At 42.5% G+C, this 25,558-nt stretch overlaps 1 protein-coding gene across 1 annotated transcript in view; it reads left to right on the top strand.

The window, feature by feature from the left end:
* The window catches only part of LOC121008305 (E3 ubiquitin-protein ligase RNF213-like), a 393,898-nt gene that overhangs the window by 351,463 nt on the left and 16,877 nt on the right, over positions 1 to 25,558 (top strand). The window contains exons 35-40 of the mRNA XM_040440760.1: positions 198 to 330; positions 2,368 to 2,451; positions 7,916 to 8,096; positions 8,176 to 8,377; positions 10,286 to 10,363; positions 10,446 to 10,643. Of these exons, the coding sequence (XP_040296694.1) occupies positions 198 to 330; positions 2,368 to 2,451; positions 7,916 to 8,096; positions 8,176 to 8,377; positions 10,286 to 10,363; positions 10,446 to 10,643 (876 nt within the window). The remainder of the gene's footprint in view (positions 1 to 197; positions 331 to 2,367; positions 2,452 to 7,915; positions 8,097 to 8,175; positions 8,378 to 10,285; positions 10,364 to 10,445; positions 10,644 to 25,558) is intronic.

The following is a 25,558-nucleotide window of genomic DNA, read 5'->3' as shown; positions in this document are numbered from 1 at the left end:
TGCTGCAGCCTCTTCATGTGCCGGATCAGTGGTGGTCCCATAGGTCAGACCACCATTTCCAGAATGCCCCCATGGTTACTGGAAAATGAAGTTTTAAAATCTTAAAAAAACGTAAACAACAATAAGTAAAGACCAAATTGCATTATTTGTTTCAGCATTGTATTCCTTCTGTTACATCTGCTTAATGTGTTTTATAGGAAACAGAACTAAAGATGGTGAAATTCCTGCCAGGAATCCTAAATCTTCAAAAAAGGCTGGTAAAAAGGTTCCAGAATTGCAGAGATATTACACATGAGACCATACAAGACTTTTTAAACTCCATACCCTCTGGTATGTTTCAGGCATGTGTATACATTGTATGTATAGTAAGACTGTTTGTCAGCATTTGTTTACTTAGGCCCCATAAGCCTGCCCCATTAGAGATCAATTCTGCAGCATCTTTTATACAGCTTGTTGCATTGTGACTTTCCTCTGTTATTCTTCCTAGAAATGTGGATCCAAGTATGGATAACTTCACAAATTGGCATTCATATGCTCCTTCTCAGTGGGGTATATCCCCAAGGGTTGTGTCAGTTTTTCAGTTTTTTGTGTAGTGTTTTGAGCCAAAGCAAGAAGTGTATCCAGCAGGAAGGAGAAATAGGAATCCATCCATTCCCTTTCAACCCACTTCTTGCGTTGGGTCAAAAAAACGGCGTCAGAACCTGCCACAAAAAGCCTTAATACTCTGACACTGTCCAATCAGTGCTGACAGTGTCGTACTGTGTAGGAGCATACCCAATAGTGGTAGTGCCAAGTTGACACTTTATTCATACGTTTCCAGAAGGAATAACAGAGGAACAGAACAACACAGAGTTCTAAGAACAGTGGGCTAAGACACTGTCATGATGGTGAATGCAAAACAGACAAATACCAACAGGTCCTCTTTAACCCCTTAATGACAGGCCTAAAAAAGGCTTTAATGACCAGCCATTTTTTATTTTTTTTTCATATTTTTCCTCTCTAGATTTCATCTGCCATAACTTTGTTTTATCTTTTTCACTGACATGGCTGTCTGAGGCCTTGTTGTATGCAGGAGAAATGTTGTACAGGGGTACATATTAATTACAGTACAATGTAATTTATATAATCATTTTGCTGTGAAAATGTAGAAAAAAAGGCAATTTTTTGTGTCATTTTTTTATTTAACTTTTTTTTACCACTCATGTTACACACAAAATAACCTGATGTATAAATTCTTTGGCTTATTATGGTCGTGTATATACCTAATATGTGTATTTTTTTATTTTTATTTAATTTGTGCACAGTAAAATATAAATTACACTAAATAATAACCGTTTTTTTGGGGGGGTTCCTTTTTATTATTATTTTTTATTATTTTTCACATAAAAAAAAGAAATCCCATTATAGCATTCTTATTTTGTAACTTTATTTCAGAATTATATTAGCATACTCCTGTATGCTAATGCATATACACTGTGACACAGGCTGCTGTTGGGTCGACACTAGTGTAACAGTAACAGCAGAGGCTGTACAGACAGTTCTGGGGTCCTTCATAGGTCCTTCACAGGGCTAACTTCAGATCACTCCACCAGTCGCTAATTTACTGGAAAACCTGGGAAGCCCCCTTTGATCATGCCACGATATGTTCTATGGCATAGTGAAAGGGTTAACAGCTGGGATCGGAGCTGTTATATCCAGTTCTTAGCGCAGGAGCACTTCAGCAGCCCTTAGCCCCCCTCAACTGCAGGGACATGTTTAGACTAAGGACCTGCACTGTCCCCCAATAAAACCCAGTGCGGTCATTAAGGGGTTAAAATATGTTGATGAATTAGTGGTTGTTAACTGATTCCTGTGTTTCTGCAGTCACCGTGAAGAGGATGGAGGGAACGCTTTCCTCACAAATACACCTAAGTAAGAGAGTGGACCTGACCTCATACTATCCTACTCTTACATAGGGCAGCAAAGTCTCATGACAAATCTGCTTTAAAGGGGTCATCTCCTGAAGACAGCCCCTGTTCATATGCACAATTAGGGGCCCCCTTAACAATGGGATATCCGTTTTAAGCTGCTCATAAAATGGTTGTCAACCCAGTGCTTGTTTGGATGACTGCATTTTTGTCCTGAAGTGACAAGTACCTTCAGTAGGGTAAAGGGGCATAAGCTACTGCCAGAACCCACTGGAAATGGCCGATCTCCCATGGGAACCAAGGATTAGGTATATTGAAATTCAATCTGTTACTACTTCGCCCAACATCTCTCTTCAGAGTAGAGTTGGGAGATCCACGTTCACAGCAGCCCATATTGGTGATAGAGTTGGACATCAAATTAGTCATAATTGAAATGTCATTGCATTGTTTCATGATACAGATGGTGCTCAACATTTAATGAAAAAGTGGACAGAGGATTTTCTCTCAACGTGGAATCATTTGCGGCATTCCCTTCTTACTAATGGTGAGTGGTTTGAGACAAAATAAATCTATCTGTTTAATCTATATAGAATCCATTGATTATAAAAATTCCAATTTCTCATCCGTATCATTGGGGGACGCAGTCTTGACCTTGGGTATAGCTATTGCCACTAGGAGGCTACACTAAGCACTCAAAGTGTAAGCTCCTCCCTCTTCAGCTATATCCCTCCTGCAGATACTAAGTTTTAGCTTAGTGTCTGAAGGAGGCAGACCTCCCTGCTTTGCAGGTCTGCTAATTTTTTTCCTTTTTTGATTTTTCATTTCTTCTAGCGGGAGTTTCAGGCAGTCCGTAAAACTGCCTGCACTCCCACCCAGGAGATGGGAGACCAGGGGGTCACCCGAAGCTCCCGCTCCTTCCCGTGCTCCAGAAGCAAAGGAGGACCAGAGGTTCCTGTAAAAACCTCTGCATCCCGCCAGCCTTCGGATCACCACAGCCACCCACCGCAAGTCCCATCTGTTTCCGGTGTAGCGTCCCTCCCCAAGGGGCCGCACACCGAAAGTGGTGATCCGGTTGGAGCCAGGGGGGCAAAAAATGCAGGCGGGTGAGTATTTCCCCAAAAGCCTTCCTGTGGCTTACCTCTTTTGGCTTCCCTATTCGGCAGGGGCGGTCGCATGCCTGTGCCCCTCTGGGAGAGGTGCCTTGTATGTGCAGGGGATAATCAGCTCGGCTGGGCATGCTGCTCCTGCACTGCCACCTTCCCTGGATCACTAGGGGTGTGATCCATATGCACACTGCTGAGGTGTGGTTGCCTGTCTTTAGATGTGTATTTGGTCGCTGTGTGGCGCGACATCTAGGGGGCTTCTCCATGCCCTTACTACAGCAGCTGGCAGGAGAAGTGACCCACCCTTAACCCTTCGCTGGGTTTGAAAGCTGGATGCCTGCAAGGCCTGGGCGCTGCATTGGATTGGCAGACTTGTGTATTAAAAAAGGCTGTGTCATGGAGGAATCGCTCTCCCCCAGCCCCATCGTCTTCCCCCAGGCCCTGCAAACAGTGGGTTCCCGGCAGGCGCTGACCTTCTTGGGCGCCAGCGGCCTTTCTCCGCCGGGCATCATTTTGCCGTTCCGGCCCCTTCTGTTTGGCACTCCGCTCACTCCCTGCATTGGCGTCCAGCCGGAAGCTATTCCGGTCGGCCCCACCTGTACGCGAGGCCCCGGCTTTGTGGCCTACTAGGCCGCATTTTCCAGAGGGTTAAGGGAGCAGGACCTGTGCTTTCTGGTCCCCGTTCCACCAGTGGCTCTCTGAGCTCTGCCCCAACACTCGGCTTAACCCTGTCAGAGCGGGAGCATTGTGTAAGTACATGGCAGCCACTCTGTACTTAGTGGACCAGAAGTCTGAAGGTTTCAACAGTGTTGTATCGCTCTCTAGGGGGCATTACTGTGATTTCTGCTGTAGCCATAGAGGGTCTTGGTTCTGTGTCCGAGGCACCGCCCTCACAGCTCTGCTTGAGTAGTCCCTCTTGATAGTTTGTAGGAGACCGGGACCGTATGATTGTTAACCCTTTGAGCTTCTGGTCCTCTGGGCCTAGTTCCCATCACCCTATACTTGCCTGGCAGGGGAGATACCATAATCACGAGGTGTTTCTCCTAGGGTGAGGTTCATCCCTTACAAGGGCTCAGTGTAATTTTATCAGCTGGTAACAGTTCCAGTCCTATTTTCAGCCAGTGGAGCAATGGATAGGCGGTGTTCTTGCACTGCCGCTAGCCACATACATCCTGTAGCATTGGCCTCTTTTCTTTAACGGCATTACCCCCCTTCAAAGGATACCGTACAGCCTGTAGCATTACCCTCCTTCCATAAAAGGCAGAGTAATTGCACTTTCTCTAGATGCTGTACGGGCCTGTAGCTTACCCTCCTTCCAGAAAAGGCAGAGTAATTGCAATTGCACTGGATACCGTACAGCCTGGAGCATTACCCTTCTTCCATAAAAGGCTGAGTAATTGCACTTCCAATGGATACTGTACATTCTGTAGCATTACCCTCCTTCCATAAAAAAATGCGGAGTAATTGCACTTCAAATGGATATTGAACATTCTGTAGCATTACCTTGCTTCCATAAAAAAGGAGGAGTAATTGCACTTCCAATGGATACAGTACATCCTGTAGCATTACCCTCCTTCCATAAAAAAGGCGGAGTAATTGCACATCCAATGGATACTGTACATTCTGTAGAATTACCCTCCTTCCATAAAAAAGGCTGAGTAATTGCACTTCCAATGGATACTGTACAATCTGTAGCATTACCCTCCTTCCATAAAAAAGGCAGAGTCATTGCACTTCCAATGGATACTGTACATCATGTAGCATTACCCTGCTTTCATTAAAAAACGGCAGAGTAATTGCACTTCCAATGGATACTGTACATTCTGTAGCATTACCCTCGTTCCATAAAAAAAAGACGGAGTAATTGCACTTCCAATGGATACTGAACATTCTGTAGCATTACCCTCCTTCCATAAAAAAGGCGGAGTAATTGCACTTCCAATGGATACAGTACATCCTGTAGCATTACCCTCCTTCCATAAAAAAGGCGGAGTAATTGCACTTCCAATAGATACTGTACATCCTGTAGCATTACCCTCCTTCCATAAAAAAGGCAGAGTAATTGCACTTCCAATGGATACTGTACAATCTGTAGCATTACCCTCCTTCCATAAAAAAGGCAGAGTAATTGCACTTCCCATGGATACTGTACATCCTGTAGCATTACCCTTCTTCCATAAAAAAGGAGTAATTGCACTTCCACTGGATTATACTGCCTGTAGCATTACCCTCCTTCCCTAGGCGGAGTAATTACACTTACACTGGATGCTGTACTGCCTGTAGCATTACCCTCCTTACATAAAAGGCAGAATAATTGCACTTGCGCTGGATACCGTGCAGCCTGTAGCATTACCCTCCATCCGTAGGCAGAGAGTAATTGCACTTACACTGGATACTGTACTACCTGTAGCATTACCCTCTTTCCATAGGCGAGGTAATTGCACTTGCGCTGGATCGCGTACAGCCTGTAGCATTACCCTCCTTACATAGGCAGAGTAATTCCACTTGCACTGGATGCTGTACTGCCTGTGGCATTGCCCTCCTTCTTTAGGCGGAGTACTTGCACTTCCACTGGGTACACTATAGCCAGTACCATTACCCTTCTTCCATAGAAAGTGGGTACCGTACAGTCCGTACCATTATTCTCTTTTCATGGGCAGAATATTAGCTCCACTATTGGATTCGGTGCAGCTTGTAGCATTGCCCTCCTTTATTAAATGACGGAATGTGTGCTCATTTTTTAGGCAGAGTATTGACACCTCCTGTGGGCTCCTGTACATCTTTCCATAGGTGGACTATTTACACCACCACTAGATACCGAAAGACCTGTGGCATTACCCTCCTTCCATATGCGGAGTAGTTGCACTATCACTGGATCCTATGCTTCTGATAGCATTCCTCTCCTTCCGGGAGTATTGTGTTCATCGTCCCCCTTCTAGGGGGGGGCCTTCTCGATTGTGATTGTGCCTACATTTCCTTTTCACAGGTGGCATTGTGCTCATGTTCTGCCATCACCGGGTGCGATAGATCCTCCAGGCCTTATATGTATTGTGTTCCTGAGGCGCTGGCTGACAGGTACTCTTATTCCCTATAGTGCTGTCATCTACCCATACCATGACATGCTGCAGCTGGTGGGTTGGCTCACTTCTCGTGAGTATTATTTCGGTTTTCTGTGTATGGTATGACCTGCCGATTCTATGTCGCTGGCTTCGCGCCTTCACATGTAGTGCATTGCCTCTACCTTCTACTATGGTACAGCTTCAGCATGGCCTCCTTGTGGTTTTGGGTATGCACTTATTCAGTTTGCATATGAGTATTGTTTGCATGACTCCCCTCCCCGGGTAGAGCGGTTGTATTGTCCTTGTTGTCATCCCTACATGCTGGTTCTCTACTGAACCACATCAGCCTTTTCTACTTCTCCCCTTTAGTAGGGTGAGTAGTTGCTCTTTCTCCACATACTGTTACTGCCTACTCGGCCAGTGTTCATAGCCATTGGGTTCTCATAGGCCCCCTTTCGGCTGTGGGGTGCCTGTGCGGGGGGGGGGGGGGGTGGTTCTGTTACCAGATTTTTTCTGGGGCTTGGTGGCTTTCGGTGTCCACACTCCCTTCATGGCGTAGTATTTTTCCCATACGCTTACACCCCAATTTTTTTGTCAGTTTTGGGTCGGTTCCACTGCCTTGTTCCCTTTGGGTCTCTTCACTCGCTCAAGAATTTTTCTTGTGGGCCATTCCCATGCCTCACTTCCAGGTTCTCTAGCCCTGACTTCTTCGTCATGCCCCGTGTTTTTCTCTTCTGGCAGTCCGGTAGGGTGTGTGGGGCCTGCAGTTCTTTGGCCCTTGATATCCAGACACCAGTCTTTTTCAGTGGAATTTGGCTTCCCTTTCTGTGGTTTTGCGCCCCCTTACTGGCTTCCGTTGAATCCTTGGGACCTTACTCTGGTGCTCAGTGTTCTTTGTTTGAGCCTTTGCAGCAGGTGTCCCTTCGCATCCTGTCCTACAAGGTGGCCTCTTGGGCAGTACATCATGGGGCTTTGGCCTTTCAGGGGTGCAGGGCGGCTACCTGGTCTTCGTGCACACCTTGTCCAAGTTTTACAGAGTGCACACCGTTGCATCTTGTGACACTTCTCTGGTCGTAAAGTTTTGCAGAAAGCGGTCCTCGGATTGGCCGGATGGCTTCTTCGTTTATGACCCACCCCGGGGACTGCTCTGGAACGTCCCAAGGACAAGACTGTGTCCCCCAATGATACGGATGAGAAGACTAGATTTTTGTAATTACCGTAAAATCTGTTTCTCTTCCGTTCATTGGGTGACACAGCTGCCAACCTGTATGTACATTACTGGTTCGCCTAGATGGGTCCTTCTGGTTCTTGAGGTTGACCCATCTCCGATTTTCTTCCTTTTTATAATTTCTGTTGGCTTCTCCTGGCTGCTCCTACTGCTTTTGTACAAACTGATTAGCTCAGTATCTGCAGGAGGGATATAGCTGAAGAGGGAGGAGCTTACAATATAAGTGCTTAGTGTCGCCTCCTAGTGGCAATAGCTATAGCCAAGGTTAAGACTGTGTCCCCCAATGAACGGAAGAGAAACAGATTTTATGGTAAATACAAAAATCTAGTTTTTTTTGGTTGCCAATACTTATTAGGCTGCTTGAAGAGACTATCCAGTGCGTCATGTGGTTGCCTTACCCAGGATCTGGGCAGCATATGGACTGTGTCTTCTGCGCAGCCTGGATCCCCGGACAAGGCAGCCACTTATCTGTCATCACTACCCTATCACAGCAAGCAATACACCTAACTAAGCATGTGAATAAGCAGAACCTAGAAATATAACAGAATATAAGCGCAGATGGATAATACTATCTAAAGTACTTTTCATAATGAAACGGTCTTTCTGGTCCGGTTTTAGGTGAAATAAAGCTGCCAAATGATGTGAATGATCTCGTCCTTACTATGGATAGTAAACTCAGCTATCTTCTTCCACGTCGGCAAGGGGATGGCTTATGTGCAACTGCCCTGGTCAGCTACCTCATTACTCTGCACAACAGCTTTATATACGCCCTGAAAGAATACACCACCAGTAGTCAGAAGTAGGTTACATGTTCATTTTGTGTGCGTTATGACTGTGAGCGGAGGTTAGTCATCTCATTTTATAACCATTATGCTCAGGTATTCCATTAGGTGCTCGGAAATAACACATCTGCATGTCATCACCTATGAAATGGAAAAGGATTTGGTGCCTATAATCCTTTCCAATTGCCAATACACCCTGGAGAGTGGGAAAGAGACCTTGCAAGAATTTGATCTTCCAAAAATCCAGCATCAAATTGCCAGTCGATTTTTTCAAGGAAAACCTCTTCTCACCATGGCTGTAAGTAGCAGGATAAACATTTATGGGATCATTATCACACATTTTATTGTTTATAGGGGCAGCGCTAAACCTTTGATTTGTCTTTATGAATATGTCAAAGTTATAATTCTTCTATTACATCCCTCAATTCTGCCTATTTATTTTATGTACAGTAAGGAAAACTAAGCAGTTAACCAGGAACCCCACTGTTAAACCAGGCACAATGCCTTGCAGGGCTGCCTCAGCTGAATGTAATGATACTTTACACTTAGCGATCCATTGCTTCATTCTGGAGAAAAAGTACTTTTAATCCAAAAGCAAATGACCAGTTAAGTGCACTAGGGACAGGCCCCTCCTGCTTCCTCTACCCAGACTCCCCCTCTGTCTTGAATGATAAGGTAAAATGACTGTGCAGGACCAGGCCCTGTCAATCAAGAAGGAGAGGGAGGATCTGGCAGAGGAAGCAGAAGTGACTTGTGCCTGACCTTGGTGCGTTTAACTGGTTTTGGATTGAAAGTACTGTTTCTCCAGAATGAAGCAGTGGATCACCAAGTGAAAGGTATCATAACAATGAGCTGAGCTAGCCCTAAGAGGCATTGTGCCTGGTTTAACAATGAATTTCCTGGTGACAGATTCTATTTCAAGCTATTTTATTGTTGCATTTATCATTTATACTTCTTAGAAGTCAGGGTTTATATCACTGTCACTTTAGGATCCCTCAAATTTCCAATGTGTGATTTCAGCCTTTACCCCCCCCCCCCCCCCCCCCCCCCCCCCCCCCCCCCCCCCCCCCCCCCCTCACAATTACAGTCAGAATACAAGCAGTCACAGCAAAGCAACTCCTTTTACACTTTGAAGGCATCAATATTCACTTAAGGCTTTGTTGACATTGTGTTTGGTCAGAGGTAGACATCAGGAGTACATACTGTTGTATACTTTAGCCATTGGCCACAATGCAAAAGAAAAAGTATACCATGTAATATAAATTTTTTGAGGTGACCAACAGTATAGAAAAATGCAGTCTACTGCACTTTTCTACACAGTAAAAAAAAATCAGGTGCATACCATCTTAGTGGAGGCCAAAAAGGACTCTCTTATGGCCACCATCAGTGGAGTGGAACCTATGACTTCTTTAAATGTCATTATTCACAGTAGGCACAGCATGCAGCACTCATGAGAGCCATCACTAGAAAAAAAAAAAGGCAGACGGCAATGTGTTAAAAAATAAAGTAAAACCATAGTCACCTCTTAAAATGCCCTCTGCCCTCAGCAGTAATGTGATGTTCTTGTACACATGACCGCTGAGGCAATTGATTAACTGTAGCAGTCTCATGACCAAGAACCATTCATCTCCTGTCCAGAAAGGACTGCCGGGATCTGCGGTGATGGAACAGATGTCATTTTTTAAAGAAGAGTATGGTTTTGTTTTTTTGTTTAGTTTTTTATGCACTGCTGCCTGCCATTTGTTTTTCAATTATGCAAGACAAGCCCTTTAATTCAGAATTCCCTAAGGGAGTGTATGAAAATGTTTTTCAAAAATGGGTTTTCTAAACTGACCGACCACATCACATACACCACTTGCATTAATTCATATTCAGTACATCTGAAAGATATCTGAAGCTTTTTTTTTTTTACTGGAGTTTACTTCTAATATGGTTGATTTCTATATATTATATTGCTGTCTCCACCCCCATGTTAGTGACATAGCTAGGACAAGATTTCATGATGCTATTAAGTCATAGGAACCACCATTACTGTAGTATAAAGTGTGTGGATCTTGTGGTTCCAAAACCCAGTATTAAAATAACACCAAGGAATTTTGTCTATTAGATTTTGATACTTTTTGCCACATGAATTGGTATATTTTATTAATGTCATACAAATAAAATATTTGCCAGAACTGTGTCTTATTTGCTATTGATATTGTAGGGTCTTCCAACAATGATATCTTCCCAAGATCGGAACTACGAAAACCTATTTATGGATATACGGAAAAAGCTTGGACAGGTATGGTATTATGCAAGATAAAACGCAACAATGAAAATCAAGAAATAAATGTCCTCTGAAAATAATATATCTGTCTTCTTAGATTCCATTACCAAACTCAACTATAGATTTTATAAGCAAAGACCTGAATACGTTCAGTGATGTCTGTGAGGCCATAAACCTTGTTGATGTCATGTTGGGATTCCTGTCAATGTCCGGAGGAGATCCAGAACTTCCTATTACAAAGTACATTGAGGATATCTTACAAATGAAAGACCAGAGCAGCATCCATGTCCTTGAGGTAAGTTGTGTGATACATATCAATACTACTTGTGTCATCCTACCCCCAGTGGGATATACCTACACATCTGGCTTCAGTGATGACCCACAACCATACTGGTAATTCTGGAAGACCAAAAGCAGAAAGGTAGTTTTGAGATAGGATCCAATGCACAGAAGCTGCCCTGTGGTTGTTAAGATACTGTATATATTCTGTTAATTGCTAGCACTGCATATGTGCATACATAGCAGCATCAAGTGGCAGCAGGGGCATCACTAGGGTCTTAAAGGGGTTCTCCATGAATAATAAAAAATGGCCAATAGCAACCTGTCCAAGAATGTAAGTATTACTGGTTGCCTTCACTAGCAGAGCTGCCAGGGGTGGGGGGGTATAATGATGGTAATGATGTGATGCTGCCTATGATATACCATCATAGCTGAGAAGCCTGACAGGTAAACTCACCAATATATAGTGTATGCAGGTGCCAGAGCATAATATTTAGTGAGCTCTGCAAGTGTGAGGCAACCAGTCCTGCTGACATTCTAGGACAGGTTGCTAGGGGTCACTTAAAATAATTCCCAGAGAACCCCTTTAAAAGGTCAGGGACACAGACATATAACAAAGAAAACCTTTATAACAGGATAGGCTGCGATACACTAGCTTAGTAGTAAACAGTTCCTAGTTATTACATTAACAGCAGAGACCCGGGGCGAATGTATGCGATCAGCCATAAGGGTGATCGCTTACATTTAAGGGGGTTATCCAATATGTTAAACTGCCCCCCCATGTGCCGGGCCCCTCATAGGGAATATACTTACCTTGCTCCCCTGCTCCCTGCGCCGCCCCTGGTCCCCGCACTGCCTCTGCTGCCGAAGCAGCAGCGGCACTGCGGGGACCAGGAGAGGCTTGGGCTGCGGGGTAAGTATAGTCCCTGTGAGGGGCCCGGCACATGGGGCGGGGCAGTTTATGATATTGGATAACCCCTTTAACCTCTCAGATGCCATGATCAAATGTGACCACGACATCTGAGTTGTGCAGATATAGGAGCCACACACTCCTGCGCCCGTAACAGCGTTCCCTGGCTGAGATCGTGGAATCTGTAATATCCCACTGATGGCACGGAACCTCAAGCAGGCTTCTATTCCCATCACTGGTATATACATACATATATATAGTCACCTAGGGTTAAAAAAAAAAAAAAATGTATTTTTTTAAATACAAAAAAAATCTAACAAATATAAAAGTGAAATCACCCCCTTTTCCCCAAAATAAAAATAAACAATAAAAAAAAATGATATGCCTTGCTGTGCAAGAAAAACTATACAAGTGTGGTATCACTGTAATCATACTGACCTGGAGAATGAAGGTAACAGTTCCGTTTTAAAGCCTGGGGAACTCCGTAAAGAAAACCTCATAAAACTGGCAGAATTGCGTTTTTTTTATTCCACACTATTTGGATTTTTTTTCTAGCTCCCCACTACATCATCTGCAATAATAAATAGTGCCATTATAAAATAAAAATTTTCCCACAAAAAAGAAGCCCTCATAAGGCTATGTAAATGTAAAAAACAAAAAAGTTGTGGCTCTGGGAAGGCGGGAGTGAAAAATGAAAATGGAAAATCACAAGGTCCTCTAAGGGTTAAAGATGTTTTCCGGGATTACTGTTATTTCAAACATATGCTTATCCTTACCCATTTTCACCAAGTAAAAAAATTATTGTTTACATCCTGTTGCTTATCCAACCAAACCCATGATGTACTTCTCCTTTCTCTGCCACACCTCCAGCACAATGCACGGTTAGGGCTCTTTCACACTTGCGTTCTTTTCTTCCGGCATAGAGTTCCGTCGTCGGGCCTCTATACCGGAAGAATCCTGATCAGTTTTATCCTAATGCATTCTGAATGGAGAGAAATCCAAAGGATGCATCAGGATGTCTTCAGTTCCGGACCGGAACGTTTTTTGGCCGGAGAAAATACAGCAGCATGCTGCGCTTTTTGCTCCGGCCAAAAATCCTGAACACTTGACGCAAGGCCGGATCCGGAATTAATGCCCATTGAAAGGCATTAATCCGGATCCGGCCTTAAGCTAAACATCGTTTCGGCGCATTGCCGTATCCGACGTTTAGCTTTTTCTGAATGGTTACCATGGCTGCCAAGACGCTAAAGTCCTGGCAGCCATGGTAAAGTGTAGTGGGGAGCGGGGGAGCAGTATACTTACCGTCCGTGCGGCTCCCCGGGCGCTCCAGAGTGACGTCAGGACGCCCCACGCGCATGGATGACGTGATCACATGGATCACGTCATCCATGCGCATGGGGAGCTCTGACGTCATTCTGGAGCGCACCAGGAGCCGCACGGACTGTAAGTATACTGCTCCCCCGCTCCCCACTACTACTATGGCAACCAGGACTTTAATAGCGTCCTGGCTGCGATACTAACACTGAACGCATTTTGAAGACGGATCCGTCTTCAAATGCTTTCAGTTCACTTGCGTTTTTCCGGATCCGGCGTGTAATTCCGGCAAATGGAGTACACGCCGGATCCGGACAAAGCAAGTGTGAAAGAGCCCTACGTTTATAGACCCTTCCACCCAGCTATTTACATAGGCACTCCCCGACCACTGCCCCTGTTGCTTTGACACGCCCATGGACATAACATCACAGGAAAAAAGGAGCTGCATGGACATGGTCATGTGACCACAGGCGAGAATGGAGGACAGGGACAATAAATGTAAAAGAAATACATTACAAGATGACAGCTACCTTCATGAATAATTATTTTAAAGGATGTTGATGCAAGGCAGAATACCCCTGTAAAGGGTTTCTGTCACCACAATTATCCCTATTAAACAGGCTGACATCATACATCTGCAAATGTGGTGTGGTCCTATAATTGTGGTTATAGAAACCCTTTAAAAAATGAAAATCGGTTATGTGGGGTCTGAAACCTGTATCTATAGTAGACCTGCACCAAATAATTTGCTCTCTAATAAAAAAACGAATCCATATAAGTGAATACAGTCAAGTCAAATCCATTCACAGATGACACCTTCTCTGAATAGATATAGTTGAATGCAGCCGTTGCCCAGGGACGCCTGATGCTAGCAATACCACCATCTCCTAAGCTGGAAAAATCAAAACCGGTACTTATAAATGATACCTCATAAGCTGGGTTAACATAAGCATGAGGGATTTATGCATATTAAGGTTATCCCAACTTCATCATCACTGGTGAGTAGTGTTCGGCACATCGCTGTGTTCAGCCGAATATCGCGTGTGCTCGAGCGCTGTGACAGGCGCAGCACTATGAAGTGCCTTTTGCGCTGTGGCATTAGAAGAATTTTTATATCTCTGACTTTTAGTATAACCAGACTGTCTATTACTCTGTAATTCCTCTAGCGCCGTTCTATGGAAACAGTAGGTTTAAAGAGCACACCAAATGCTTGAAATAACTTCTTTATTAACTTCAACTTTTCTTCATATAACACTGCCACCTCCGCAGCAGATATTCCATGTACAAAACACGTGTTGAAAAGATATCACAAAATGATGGTATGCATACAATGGTGGTTAAACTGTTCGATCTTGTCATTCAACATAAAATGGTGGATATAATTCTCTCTTGAGTATCTGTACTGTCACTTTAAGTTATTTAAGCACTTTATGATCTCTCTGAGAGGTATATCTGAGGTCTAACTAATAGTTCACTAACTGAATATGGTCGCAATTTGCAGTATGCTGTTAGCAGTAACTATTTGCAGATTGGTTGAGTATGATCTGGTATGGTTGTATGCAATTTGGATTGCAATACGGAATTATGAATTTGGATTGTGAACTTTGTAGTTTGCAATTGTACGGTATTTGCAATTGTATGGTTTTTGCAATTGTATGGTATTTGCAATTGTATGGTATTTGCAATTGGTGGAACTGTAAGTAAACACATATATAACTAGTTTAGTATACAGCTCTAATCACTATATTAACAGTAGGAACATTATATAACTGTTTTAAATACCTATTTTGGCCTCTCTGCTTCCATAAAACACAGTTCTTAGTGGAGTGTGTGTCTGTTCAGCTCTTCTCTCTAGTGAATAATGATTCCAGCAGCTTCTGCTAGGGGAATTTCCCACACAAGTTGTGTGTGAGGCTGGCTGTAATTGGTCAAAACTCCTGGGCTGTGTGAGGCTAGCTAGGATTGGTCTAGACTCCAGCTCAATAACAACAGTTTAACCCTAAGATTTCTGTTGTTTCTGCTGTGTCATTGAGCTTACCTTACATTATATAATGAATCTTAAAGGCACATTATCTTTTCTGCTTCTATGGACACAAAATATAACTATTAAATGACATCCAAACATGAAGTCACTGTAAATAACTCTGTTTTTGTCTTTAACACACAAACATAGGAACTGTATTATGGCTATTGGCAGGTTTAGCTGTATAAACATATAAGCTATATTAGCAACCTAGGACAGGTCTTAGCTGGCCAGCTACAAGCGCGATTCTCGAGTCACTGTATTTAAATCTAATTTAGCCTGTATTTCTGAAAAGTTTCAGGCGGGATTTGAACTCAAAAACCTTCTAAATTACATCCAAGAATGTTAACCACTACACTATAGAGCTGCATGGCCAGTTACTTAACCCCTTAGTGACCGGGCTCATTTTCACCTTAAGGACCAGTCCATTTTTTGCAAATCTGACCAGTGTCACTTTTTGTGTGAATAACTTTAAAACTCTTTTACTTATCAAGGCCATTCTGAGACAGTTTTTTCGTCACAAATTGCACTTCCTGACACTGGTAAAATGGAGTAAAAAAAAACCATTTTTATTTATAAAAAAAATATTAAATTTACCCCAAATTTTTAAAAATTAGCAAATTTCCAAATTTCTATTTCTGTTCTTTTATAATAGATAGTAATACCTCCAAAAATAGTTATTTTACATTCCCCATATGTCTACTTCATGTTTGGATTTTAAGAATGACATTTTATTTTTTGGGGACGTTACAAGGCTTAGAAGATTAGAAGCAAATCTTGAAATTTTTCAGAAATTTTCAAAAACCCACTTTTTAAGGACCAGTTCAGGTCTGAAGTCACTTTGTGTGGCTTACATAATAGAAACCACCCAAAAATGACCCCATTCTAGAAACTACACCCCTCAAGGTATTCAAAACTGATTTTACAAACGTTGTTAACCCTTTAGGTGTTCCACAGGAGTTAGTGGCAAATAGAGATAAAATTTTAGAATTTAGATTTTTTTTTGGGCAAATTTTCCATTTTAATCCATTTTTTCCAGTAAGAAAGCAAGGGTTAACAGCCAAACAAAACTCAATATTTATTGCACCGATTCTGTAGTTTGTAGAAACACCCCATATGTGGCCGTAAACTACTGTACGGGCACACGGTAGGGCGTAGAGGGAAAGGTGCGCCGTGTGGTTTTTGGAAGGCAGATTTTGCTGGACTGGTTTATTTACACCATGTCCCATTTGAAGCCCCCCTGATGCACCCCAAGAGGAGAAACTCCATAAAAGTGACCCAATTTTGGAAAACTACGGGATAAGGTGGCAGTTTTGTTGGGACTATTTTTACGGTACATATAATTTTTGGTTGCTCTATATTACATTTTTGTGAGGCAAGGTTACCAAAAATAGAAATTCTGAAATTTCATCTCCATAAACTGTTGAGGAACACCTATAGGGTTAATAAAGTTTGTAAAATCAGTTTTGAATACCTTGAGGGTGTAGTTTCTTAGATGGGGTCACTTTTATTAACCGCCTCACGTCCGCCCATAGGATATAAACGTCCTATGGGTGGACGTCTATTTCTGACAGCACGTTTTAAAACGTCCTGTCAGAAATAGCAGCTGCACGCTAATCGTGCAGCTGCTGATCGGGTTGCCCGCTGTCAGTGACAGCAGGGCAACCCAGAGAGGAGGCAGGGACAGTGCTCAGGTGTCCCTGCCTTCACGATCGCTGCAGACACAGCGCTCACCGAGCGCTGTGTCTGCAGAGCAGGAAGCGCTGTGCGCTTCCTGTTCCGGCCCGGCGGTCATGTGACCGCCGTGACCGGAGTGTGCAGGAGCTGTGTGAGGTCTCTCAGAGACCTCGATCAGCCCTGCACTGAGGCTGTACAGCGCAGGATTGCTGCTGTACAGCCTCTATAGGGGTGCATTTGTCCTGTAACTGGGGCTACTATGTCAGCCCCAGTTACAGGAGAAATCAACAGTGTAAAAAAAAATAAAAAGTGAAGTAAATGTCCCCCAGAGGTCTTGTATGACCTTATGGGGGACGAAAAGTGTAAAATAAAATAAAAATAAAATAAAGGGTTGAAAAAATAAAATAAAAAAAAGTTTCACATGTAAAAAAAAAAAAAATCCCAAGTAAGGAATAAAAAAAAAAATTAAAAATAGAAAAAATAAAATAAAATAGACATATTTAGTATTGCCGCGTCCGTAAAAAACAGACATATGGGGAATGTTAAATAATAAATATTTTATGAGGTATCACTTTCTGTTTTAAAAGCAGAGAAATTGAAATTTAGAAAATTGCGAATTTTTCAAATTTTGGGGTAAATTTGGGATTTTTTCATAAATAAAGGTGAAATATTTTGACTCAAATTTATGACTATCATGAAGTACAATGTGTCACGAGAAAACAATCTCTGAATGACTTGGATAAATAAAGGCGTTCCAAAGTTATTACCACATAAAGTGAGATATGTCAGTTTTGCAAAATTTGGCCTGGTCAGGAAGGGGGCAAAGGGCCCAGATGGGAAGTGGTTAAGTTTATACTCTAGGGGTGCATCAGGGGTTCTTCAAATGGGACATGGTGCCAAAAAAAAAGGCCATCAAAATGCCGATGTTAATTTCCTTCTGCGCCCTGCCGTTTGGTCATACAGCAGTTTACGACCACATATGGGGTGTTTCTGTAAACTACAGAATCAGAGTAATAAATATTACGTTTTGTTTGGCTATTAAAACTTGCTTTGTTAGTGGAAAAAAAACGGTTTAAAATGGAAAATTTGCCAAAAAATAGCTGTTTTGGCACCGTTTTTTTTTTTTTTTTGACCGTGTTCATCTGAGGGGTTAGGTCATGGGGTATTTTTATAAATCAGATTCTTATGGACGAGGCAATACCTAATATGTCTACTTTTTTTTATTTAATTAGGTTTTACACTATATTATCCTTTTATAAAAAATAAAAAAAACATTTTAACCACTTCCCATCCGGGCCATTTGCCCCCTTCCTGACCAGGCCAAATTTTGCAAAACGGACATATCTCACTTTATGTGGTAATAACTTTGGAACGCCTTTATTTATCCAAGTCATTCAGAGATTGTTTTCTCGTGACACATTGTGCTTCATGATAATCATAAATTTGAGTCAAAATATTTCACCTTTATTTATGAAAAAATCCCAAATTTACCCAAAAATTCAAAAAATTCGCAATTTTCTAAATTTCAATTTCTCTGCTTTTAAAACAGAAAGTGATACCTCATAAAATATTTATTATTTAACATTCCCCATATGTCTACTTTATGTTGGCATCATTTTGAAAATGTCATTTTATTTTTTTAGGACGTTAGAAGGCTTAGAAGTTTAGAAGCAATTCTTCAAATTTATAAGAAAATTGCCAAAACCCACTTTATAAGGACCAGTTCAGGTCTGAAGTCACATTGTGGGGCCTACATAGTGGATACCCCCATAAATGACCCCATTGTAGAAACTACACCCCTCAAGGTATTCAAAACCGATTTTACAAACTTTGTTAACCCTTTAGGCGTTCCACAAGAATTAAAGGAAAATGGAGATCAAATTTTTAAATTTCACTTTTTTGGCAGATTTTCCATTTTAATCAATTTTTTTCTTTAACACATCGATGGTTAACAGCCAAACAAAACTCAATATTTATTACCCAGATTCTGCGGTTTACAGAAACACCCCACATGTGGTCATAACCTGCTGTATGGGCACACGGCAGGGCGCAGAAGAAAAGGAACTCCACATGGTTTTTAGATGCCATGTCCCATTTGAAGCCCCCTAATGCACCCTTACAGTAGAAACTCCCAAGAAGTGACCCCATTTTGGAAACTAGGGGATAAGGTGCCAGTTTTATTAGTACTATTTTTGGGTACATATGATTTTTTGATCATTCATTATAACACTTTATGGGGCAAGGTGACCAAAAAATTGGTTGTTTTAGCACAGTTTCTATTTATTTATTTTTACAGCGTTCACCTGAGGGGTTCAGTCAAGTGACATTTTTATAGAGCAGATTGTTATGGACGTGGCGATACCTAATATGTATACTTTTTCTCATTTATTAAAGTTTTACACAATAATATCATTTTTGAAACAAAAAATTTATGTTTTAATGTGTCCATGTTCAGAGAGCTATAGTTTTTTTATTTTTTGAGAGATTTTCTTATGTAGGGGCTCATTTTTTGCAGGATGAGGTGACGGTTTTATTGGTACCATTTTGTGGGACATACGCGTTTTTGATTACTTGGTGTTGCACCTTTTGTGATGCAAGGTGACAAAAATTGCTTGTTTTGACACAGTTTTTTTTTTTTTTTTTTTACGGTGTTCACCCGAGGGGTTAGGTCATGTGATATTTTTATAGAGCTGGTTTTTACGGACGCGGCAATACCTAATATGTATACTTTTTTTTATTTGTTTCACTTTAACACAATAATAGCATTTTTGAAACCAAAAAAATGATGTTTTAGTGTCTCCATGTTCTAAGAGCTATAGTTTTTTTATTTTTTGAGAGATTTTCTTATGTAGGGGCTCATTTTTTGCGGGATGAGGTGACGGTTTTATTGGTACTATTTTGTGGGACATATGCGTTTTTGATCACTTGGTGTTGCACTTTTTGTGATGCAAGGTGACAAAAATTGCTTGTTTTGACAGTTTTTTTTTTTTACGGTGTTCATCCGAGGGTTTAGGTCATGTGATATTTTTATAGAGCTGGTTTTTACGGACGCGGCAATACCTAATATGTATACTTTTTTTATTTTTTCTATTTTAAATATTTTTTTTTTCATTCCTTACTTGGGGACTCTTTTTTTTTTACATGTGAAACTTTTTTTTATTTTTTTATTTTCAACCTTTTATTTTTATTTTTTTTATTTTACACTTTTCGTCCCCCATAAGGTCATACAAGACCTCTGGGGGACATTTACTTCACTTTTTTTTTTTTTTTTCACAGTTGATTTCTCCTGTAACTGGGGCTGACTTAGTAGCCCCAGTTACAGGACAAATGCACCCCTATAGAGGCTGTACAGCAGCAATCCAGCGCTGTACAGCCTCACAGCAGGGCTGATCGAGGTCTCTGAGAGACCTCACACAGCTCCTGCACACTCCGGTCACGGCGGTCACATGACCGCCGGGCCGGAACAGGAAGCGCACAACGCTTCCTTCTCTGCAGACACAGCGCTCGGTGAGCGCTGTGTCTGCAGCGATCTAGAAGGCAGGGACACCTGGGCACTGTCCCTGCCTTGTCTAAGGGTGTCCCTGCTGTCACTGACAGCGGGCAACCCGATCAGCAGCTGCACGATTAGCGTGCAGCTGCACTTTCTGAAAAGACGTTCTGGAACGTCCGTTCAGAAATAGACGTCCACCCATAGGACGTTTATATCCTATGGGCGGACGTTAAGCGGTTAATATCTCCATAGTCTAAGAGTCATTTTTTTTTAAATTTTTAGCCGATTATCTTAGGTAGGGGCTAATTTTCTGCGGGATGAGAGGACGGTTTTATTGGCACTATTTTGGGGGGCATATGACTTTTTGATCGCTTGCTATTACACTATTTGTGATGTAAGGTGACAAAAAAATAGCTTTTTTTGCACCATTTTTATTTTATTTTTTTGACTGTGTTCATCTGAGGGGTTAGGTCATGGGGTATTTTTATAGAGCAGATTCTTATGGACGCGGTGATACCTAATATGTCTACTTTTTTATTTATTTTAGTTTTACAAAATAATATTTTTGAAAAAAAAAATTTGGTTTTAGTGTCTCAAGTCTGAGAACCATAGTTTTTTTTTCCTATTGTCAGTGGCTAAATGGAATTAAAATTGGGGAAGTGGATTATAAATTTTGTATTCCATGGAAGTGTGGTACTCCCTGAATCAACCAATAATGCAGAGGCCCGGATGATTAGGGGAATGTGTCACACTGAGTGGTGGTGTCCATCCGTATCCCCCTACTGTGACACACACTGCACCTTTTTTGGGTCCGTCTCTTCTTTCCAGTATGGAAAGTGTTGGCCAGGGATGAACCTGGTGCCTCCAGTTCCCGAGGTACTCAGGCTTGCTCTTTCCTGGTCAGAAAAGATCAGGGCCTTGAGGACTGCCTCATAGAACTGGAGGAATTTCCCTGTGTTGCCAGCGCTCTGGGACAGCACAAAAGAGTTGTACAAGGCAACCTGTACCAAGTAGAGCACAACTTTTTTTTACCATGCCCGGGTTTTGCGCATGGCATTATATGGCTTGAGGACTTGATCAGAGAGATCAACTCCTCCCATATATTGATTGTAGTCGACGATACAATCAGGCTCCCGGAGACAGAAAGGAGGAGGAGAGAAGTGCTGCAATAATTTGAACCTCCCACCCGCCCTGCACCCAATCAGAAGCGATCCTGAGAGGTGATGTCACCATCACCTCTTAGGATCTCAGGATGGTGATTGGTGGTGTATTATCACACCACTGATCACCATCCTGTTCCCGGTTATCGGCTCCCCAGACACCCAAATAACCCGGAAACGCAGCAGACCGCAGGCGCGGCGGTGATCGGAACTTCACATGACGTACTGGTACGTCATGTGTCCTTAAGTACCGGGACATCCTGACGTACCGGTACGTCATGTGTCCCCAAGAGGTTAAAAAAATTATAAAAATATAAGACTTCTGCTGTATAGGAATACTTAGTAGTAGTAAGTGTTCCTATTCAGCAGAAGACTTATTTTATATTTCTGTGCATGATAACATGTACCTCTATAATGTAGTGGTTAACATCCTTGCCTCTAATGTACGAAGTTGGCAGTTCGAATCCTGGCAGAAACATTTCAGAAATAGAGATTAAATTTATATATTTTATATTTTTTTTGTAATTGTAAAAAATGTGTATATATATATATATATATATATATATATATATATATATATATATATACAGTCGTGGCCAAAAGTTTTGAGAATTACATAAATATTGGAAATTGGAAAAGTTGCTGCTTAAGTTTTTATAATAGCAATTTGCATATACTCCAGAATGTTATGAAGAGTGATCAGATGAATTGCATAGTCCTTCTTTGCCATGAAAATGTACTTAATCCCAAAAAAAACTTTCCACTGCATTTCATTGCTGTTATTAAAGGACCTGCTGAGATCATTTCAGTAATCGTCTTGTTAACTCAGGTGAGAATGTTGAGGAGCACAAGGCTGGAGATCATTATGTCAGGCTGATTGGGTTAAAATGACAGACTTGACATGTTAAAAGGAGGGTGATGCTTGAAATCATTGTTCTTCCATTGTTAACCATGGTGACCTGCAAAGAAACGCGTGCAGCCATCATTGCGTTGCATAAAAATGGCTTAACAGGCAAGGATATTGTGGCTACTAAGATTGCACCTCAATCAACAATTTAAAGGGTCATCAAAAACTTTAGGGAAAGAGGTTCAATTCTTGTTAAGAAGGCTTCAGGGCGTCCAAGAAAGTCCAGCAAGCGCCAGGATCGTCTCCTAAAGATGATTCAGCTGCAGGATCGGAGTGCCACCAGTGCAGAGCTTGCTCAGGAATGGCAGCATGCAGGTGTGAGCGCATCTGCACGAAGACTTTTGGAAGATGGCCTGGTGTCAAGAAGGGCAACAAAGAAGCCACTTCTCTCCAAAAAAAACCATCAGGGACAGATTGATCTTCTGCAGAAAGTATGGTGAAGGGACTGCTGAGGACTGGGGCAAAGTCATATTCTCCGATGAAGCCTCTTTCCGATTGTTTGGGGCATCTGGAAAAAGGCTTGTCCGGAGAAGAAAAGGTGAGCGCTACCATCAGTCCTGTGTCATGCCAACAGTAAAGCATCCTGAGACCATTCATGTGTGGGGTTGCTTCTCATCCAAGGGAGTGGGCTCACTCACAATTTTGCCCAAAAACACAGCCATGAATAAAGAATGGTACCAAAACACCCTCCAACAGCAACTTCTTCCAACAATCCAACAACAGTTTGGTGAAGAACAATGCATTTTCCAGCACGATGGAGCACCGTGCCATAAGGCAAAAGTGATAACTAAGTGGCTCGGGGACCAAAACGTTGACATTTTGGGTCCATGGCCTGGAAACTCCCCAGATCTTAATCCCATTGAGAACTTGTGGTCAATCCTCAAGAGGCGGGTGGACAAACAAAAACCCACTAATTCTGACAAACTCCAAGAAGTGATTATGAAAGAATGGGTTGCTATCAGTCAGGAATTGGCCCAGAAGTTGATTGAGAGCATGCCCAGTCGAATTGCAGAGGTCCTGAAAAAGAAGGGCCAACACTGCAAATACTGACTCTTTGCATAAATGTCATGTAATTGTTGATAAAAGCCTTTGAAACGTATGAAGTGCGTGTAATTATATTTCACTACATCACAGAAACAACTGAAACAAAGATCTAAAAGCAGTTTAGCAGCAAACTTTGTGAAAACTAATATTTTTGTCATTCTCAAACCTTTTGGCCACGACTGTATATATATATATAGATATAGATAAAATCATACTTCTGATATATATGAATGCATAATATGTGGGAAACTACTACTGATGTTTTTAGCTATAATATATTTACATATATTATAATATATTCTAAATATATAATAATATATGTAAATATATTATGGCTAAAAACGGATATATATGTTTAAATTCAATTTAGCCTCTATTTCTGACGGGATTCGAACTTACAAGCTTCTACATTAGAGCCCAGAATGTTAACCACTACACTATAGAGCTGCATGGCCAGTTACTGCAAAAAAAAAAAAAAAAACACCTATGAGACTTCTGCCGTATAGGAACACTTACTACTAGAGTTGAGCGAACACCTGGATGTTCGGGTTCGAGAAGTTCGGCCGAACTTCCCGGAGATGTTCGGGATCCGAACCCGACCCGAACTTTGTCCCGAACCCGAACCCCATTGAAGTCAATGGGGACCCGAACTTTTCGGCACTAAAAAGGCTGTAAAACAGCCCAGGATAGAGCTAGAGGGCTGCAAAAGGCAGCAACATCTAGGTAAATCCCCTGCAAACAAATGTGGATAGGGAAATGAATTAAAATAAAAATAAAAAAATTAACCAATATCAATTGGACAGAGGTCCCATAGCAGAGAATCTGGCTTCACATCAGCAGAGAATCAGTCTCTTCATGCCATAGCAGAGAATCTGGCTTCATGTCAGCAGAGAATCAGTCTTCATGTCATAGCAGAGAATCAGGCTTCACGTCACCCACCACTGGAACAGGCCACTGTCACATATTTAGGCCCAGGCACCCAGGCAGAGGAGAGAGGTCCCATAACAGAGAATCTGGCTTCATGTCAGCAGAGAATCAGTCTTCATGATATAGCAGAGAATCAGGCTTCATGTCACCCACCACTGGAACAGGCCACTGTCACATATTTAGGCCCCGGCACCCAGACAGAGGAGAGAGGTCCCGTAACAGAGAATCTGGCTTCATGTCAGCAGAGAATCAGTCTTCATGTCATAGCAGAGAATCAGGCTTCACGTCACCCACCACTGGAACAGGCCACTGTCACATATTTAGGCCCAGGCACCCAGGCAGAGGAGAGAGGTCCCGTAAAAGAGAATCTGGCTTCATGTCAGCAGAGAATCAGGCTTCACGTCACCCACCACTGGAACAGGCCACTGTCACATATTTAGGCCCCGGCACCCAGACAGAGGAAAGAGGTCCCATAACAGAGAATCTGGCTTCATGTTAGCAGAAAATCAGTCTTCATGTCATAGCAGAGAATCAGGCTTCACGTCACCCACCACTGGAACAGGCCACTGTCGCATATTTAGGCCCCGGAACCCAGACAGAGGAGAGAGGTCCCGTAACAGAGAATCTGGCTTCATGTCAGCAGAGAATCAGTCTTCATGTCATAGCAGAGAATCAGGCTTCACGTCACCCACCACTGGAACAGGCCACTGTCACATATTTAGGCCCAGGCACCCAGGCAGAGGAGAGAGGTCCCGTAACAGAGAATCTGGCTTCATGTCAGCACAGAATCAGTCTTCATGTTATAGCAGAGAATCAGGCTTCACGTCACCCACCACTGGAACAGGCCACTGTCACATATTTAGGTTCAGGCACCCAGGCAGAGGAGAGAGGTCCCGTAACAGAGAATCTGGCTTCATGTCAGCAGAGAATCAGTCTTCATGTCATAGCAGAGAATCAGGCTTCACGTCACCCACCACTGGAACAGGCCACTGTCACATATTTAGGCCCCGGCACCCAGACAGAGGAGAGAGGTCCCGTAACAGAGAATCTGGCTTCATGTCAGCAGAGAATCAGTCTTCATGTCATAGCAGAGAATCAGGCTTCACGTCACCCACCACTGGAACAGGCCACTGTCACATATTTAGGCCCCGGCACCCAGACAGAGGAGAGAGGTCCCGTAACAGAGAATCTGGCTTCATGTCAGCAGAGAATCAGTCTTCATGTCATAGCAGAGAATCAGGCTTCACGTCACCCACCACTGGAACAGGCCACTGTCACATATTTAGGCCCAGGCACCCAGGCAGAGGAGAGAGGTCCCGTAACAGAGAATCTGGCTTCATGTCAGCACAGAATAAGTCTTCATGTTATAGCAGAGAATCAGGCTTCACGTCACCCACCACTGGAACAGGCCACTGTCACATATTTAGGCCCAGGCACCCAGGCAGAGGAGAGAGGTCCCGTAACAGAGAATCTGGCTTC

Source organism: Bufo bufo, chromosome 1, assembly GCF_905171765.1.
Source record: "Bufo bufo chromosome 1, aBufBuf1.1, whole genome shotgun sequence".
In the NCBI taxonomy this organism is placed as follows: Eukaryota; Metazoa; Chordata; class Amphibia; order Anura; family Bufonidae; genus Bufo; species Bufo bufo.
The sequence above is the reverse complement of the archived record's forward strand: the minus strand, read 5'-3'. Positions and strand labels throughout refer to the sequence as shown.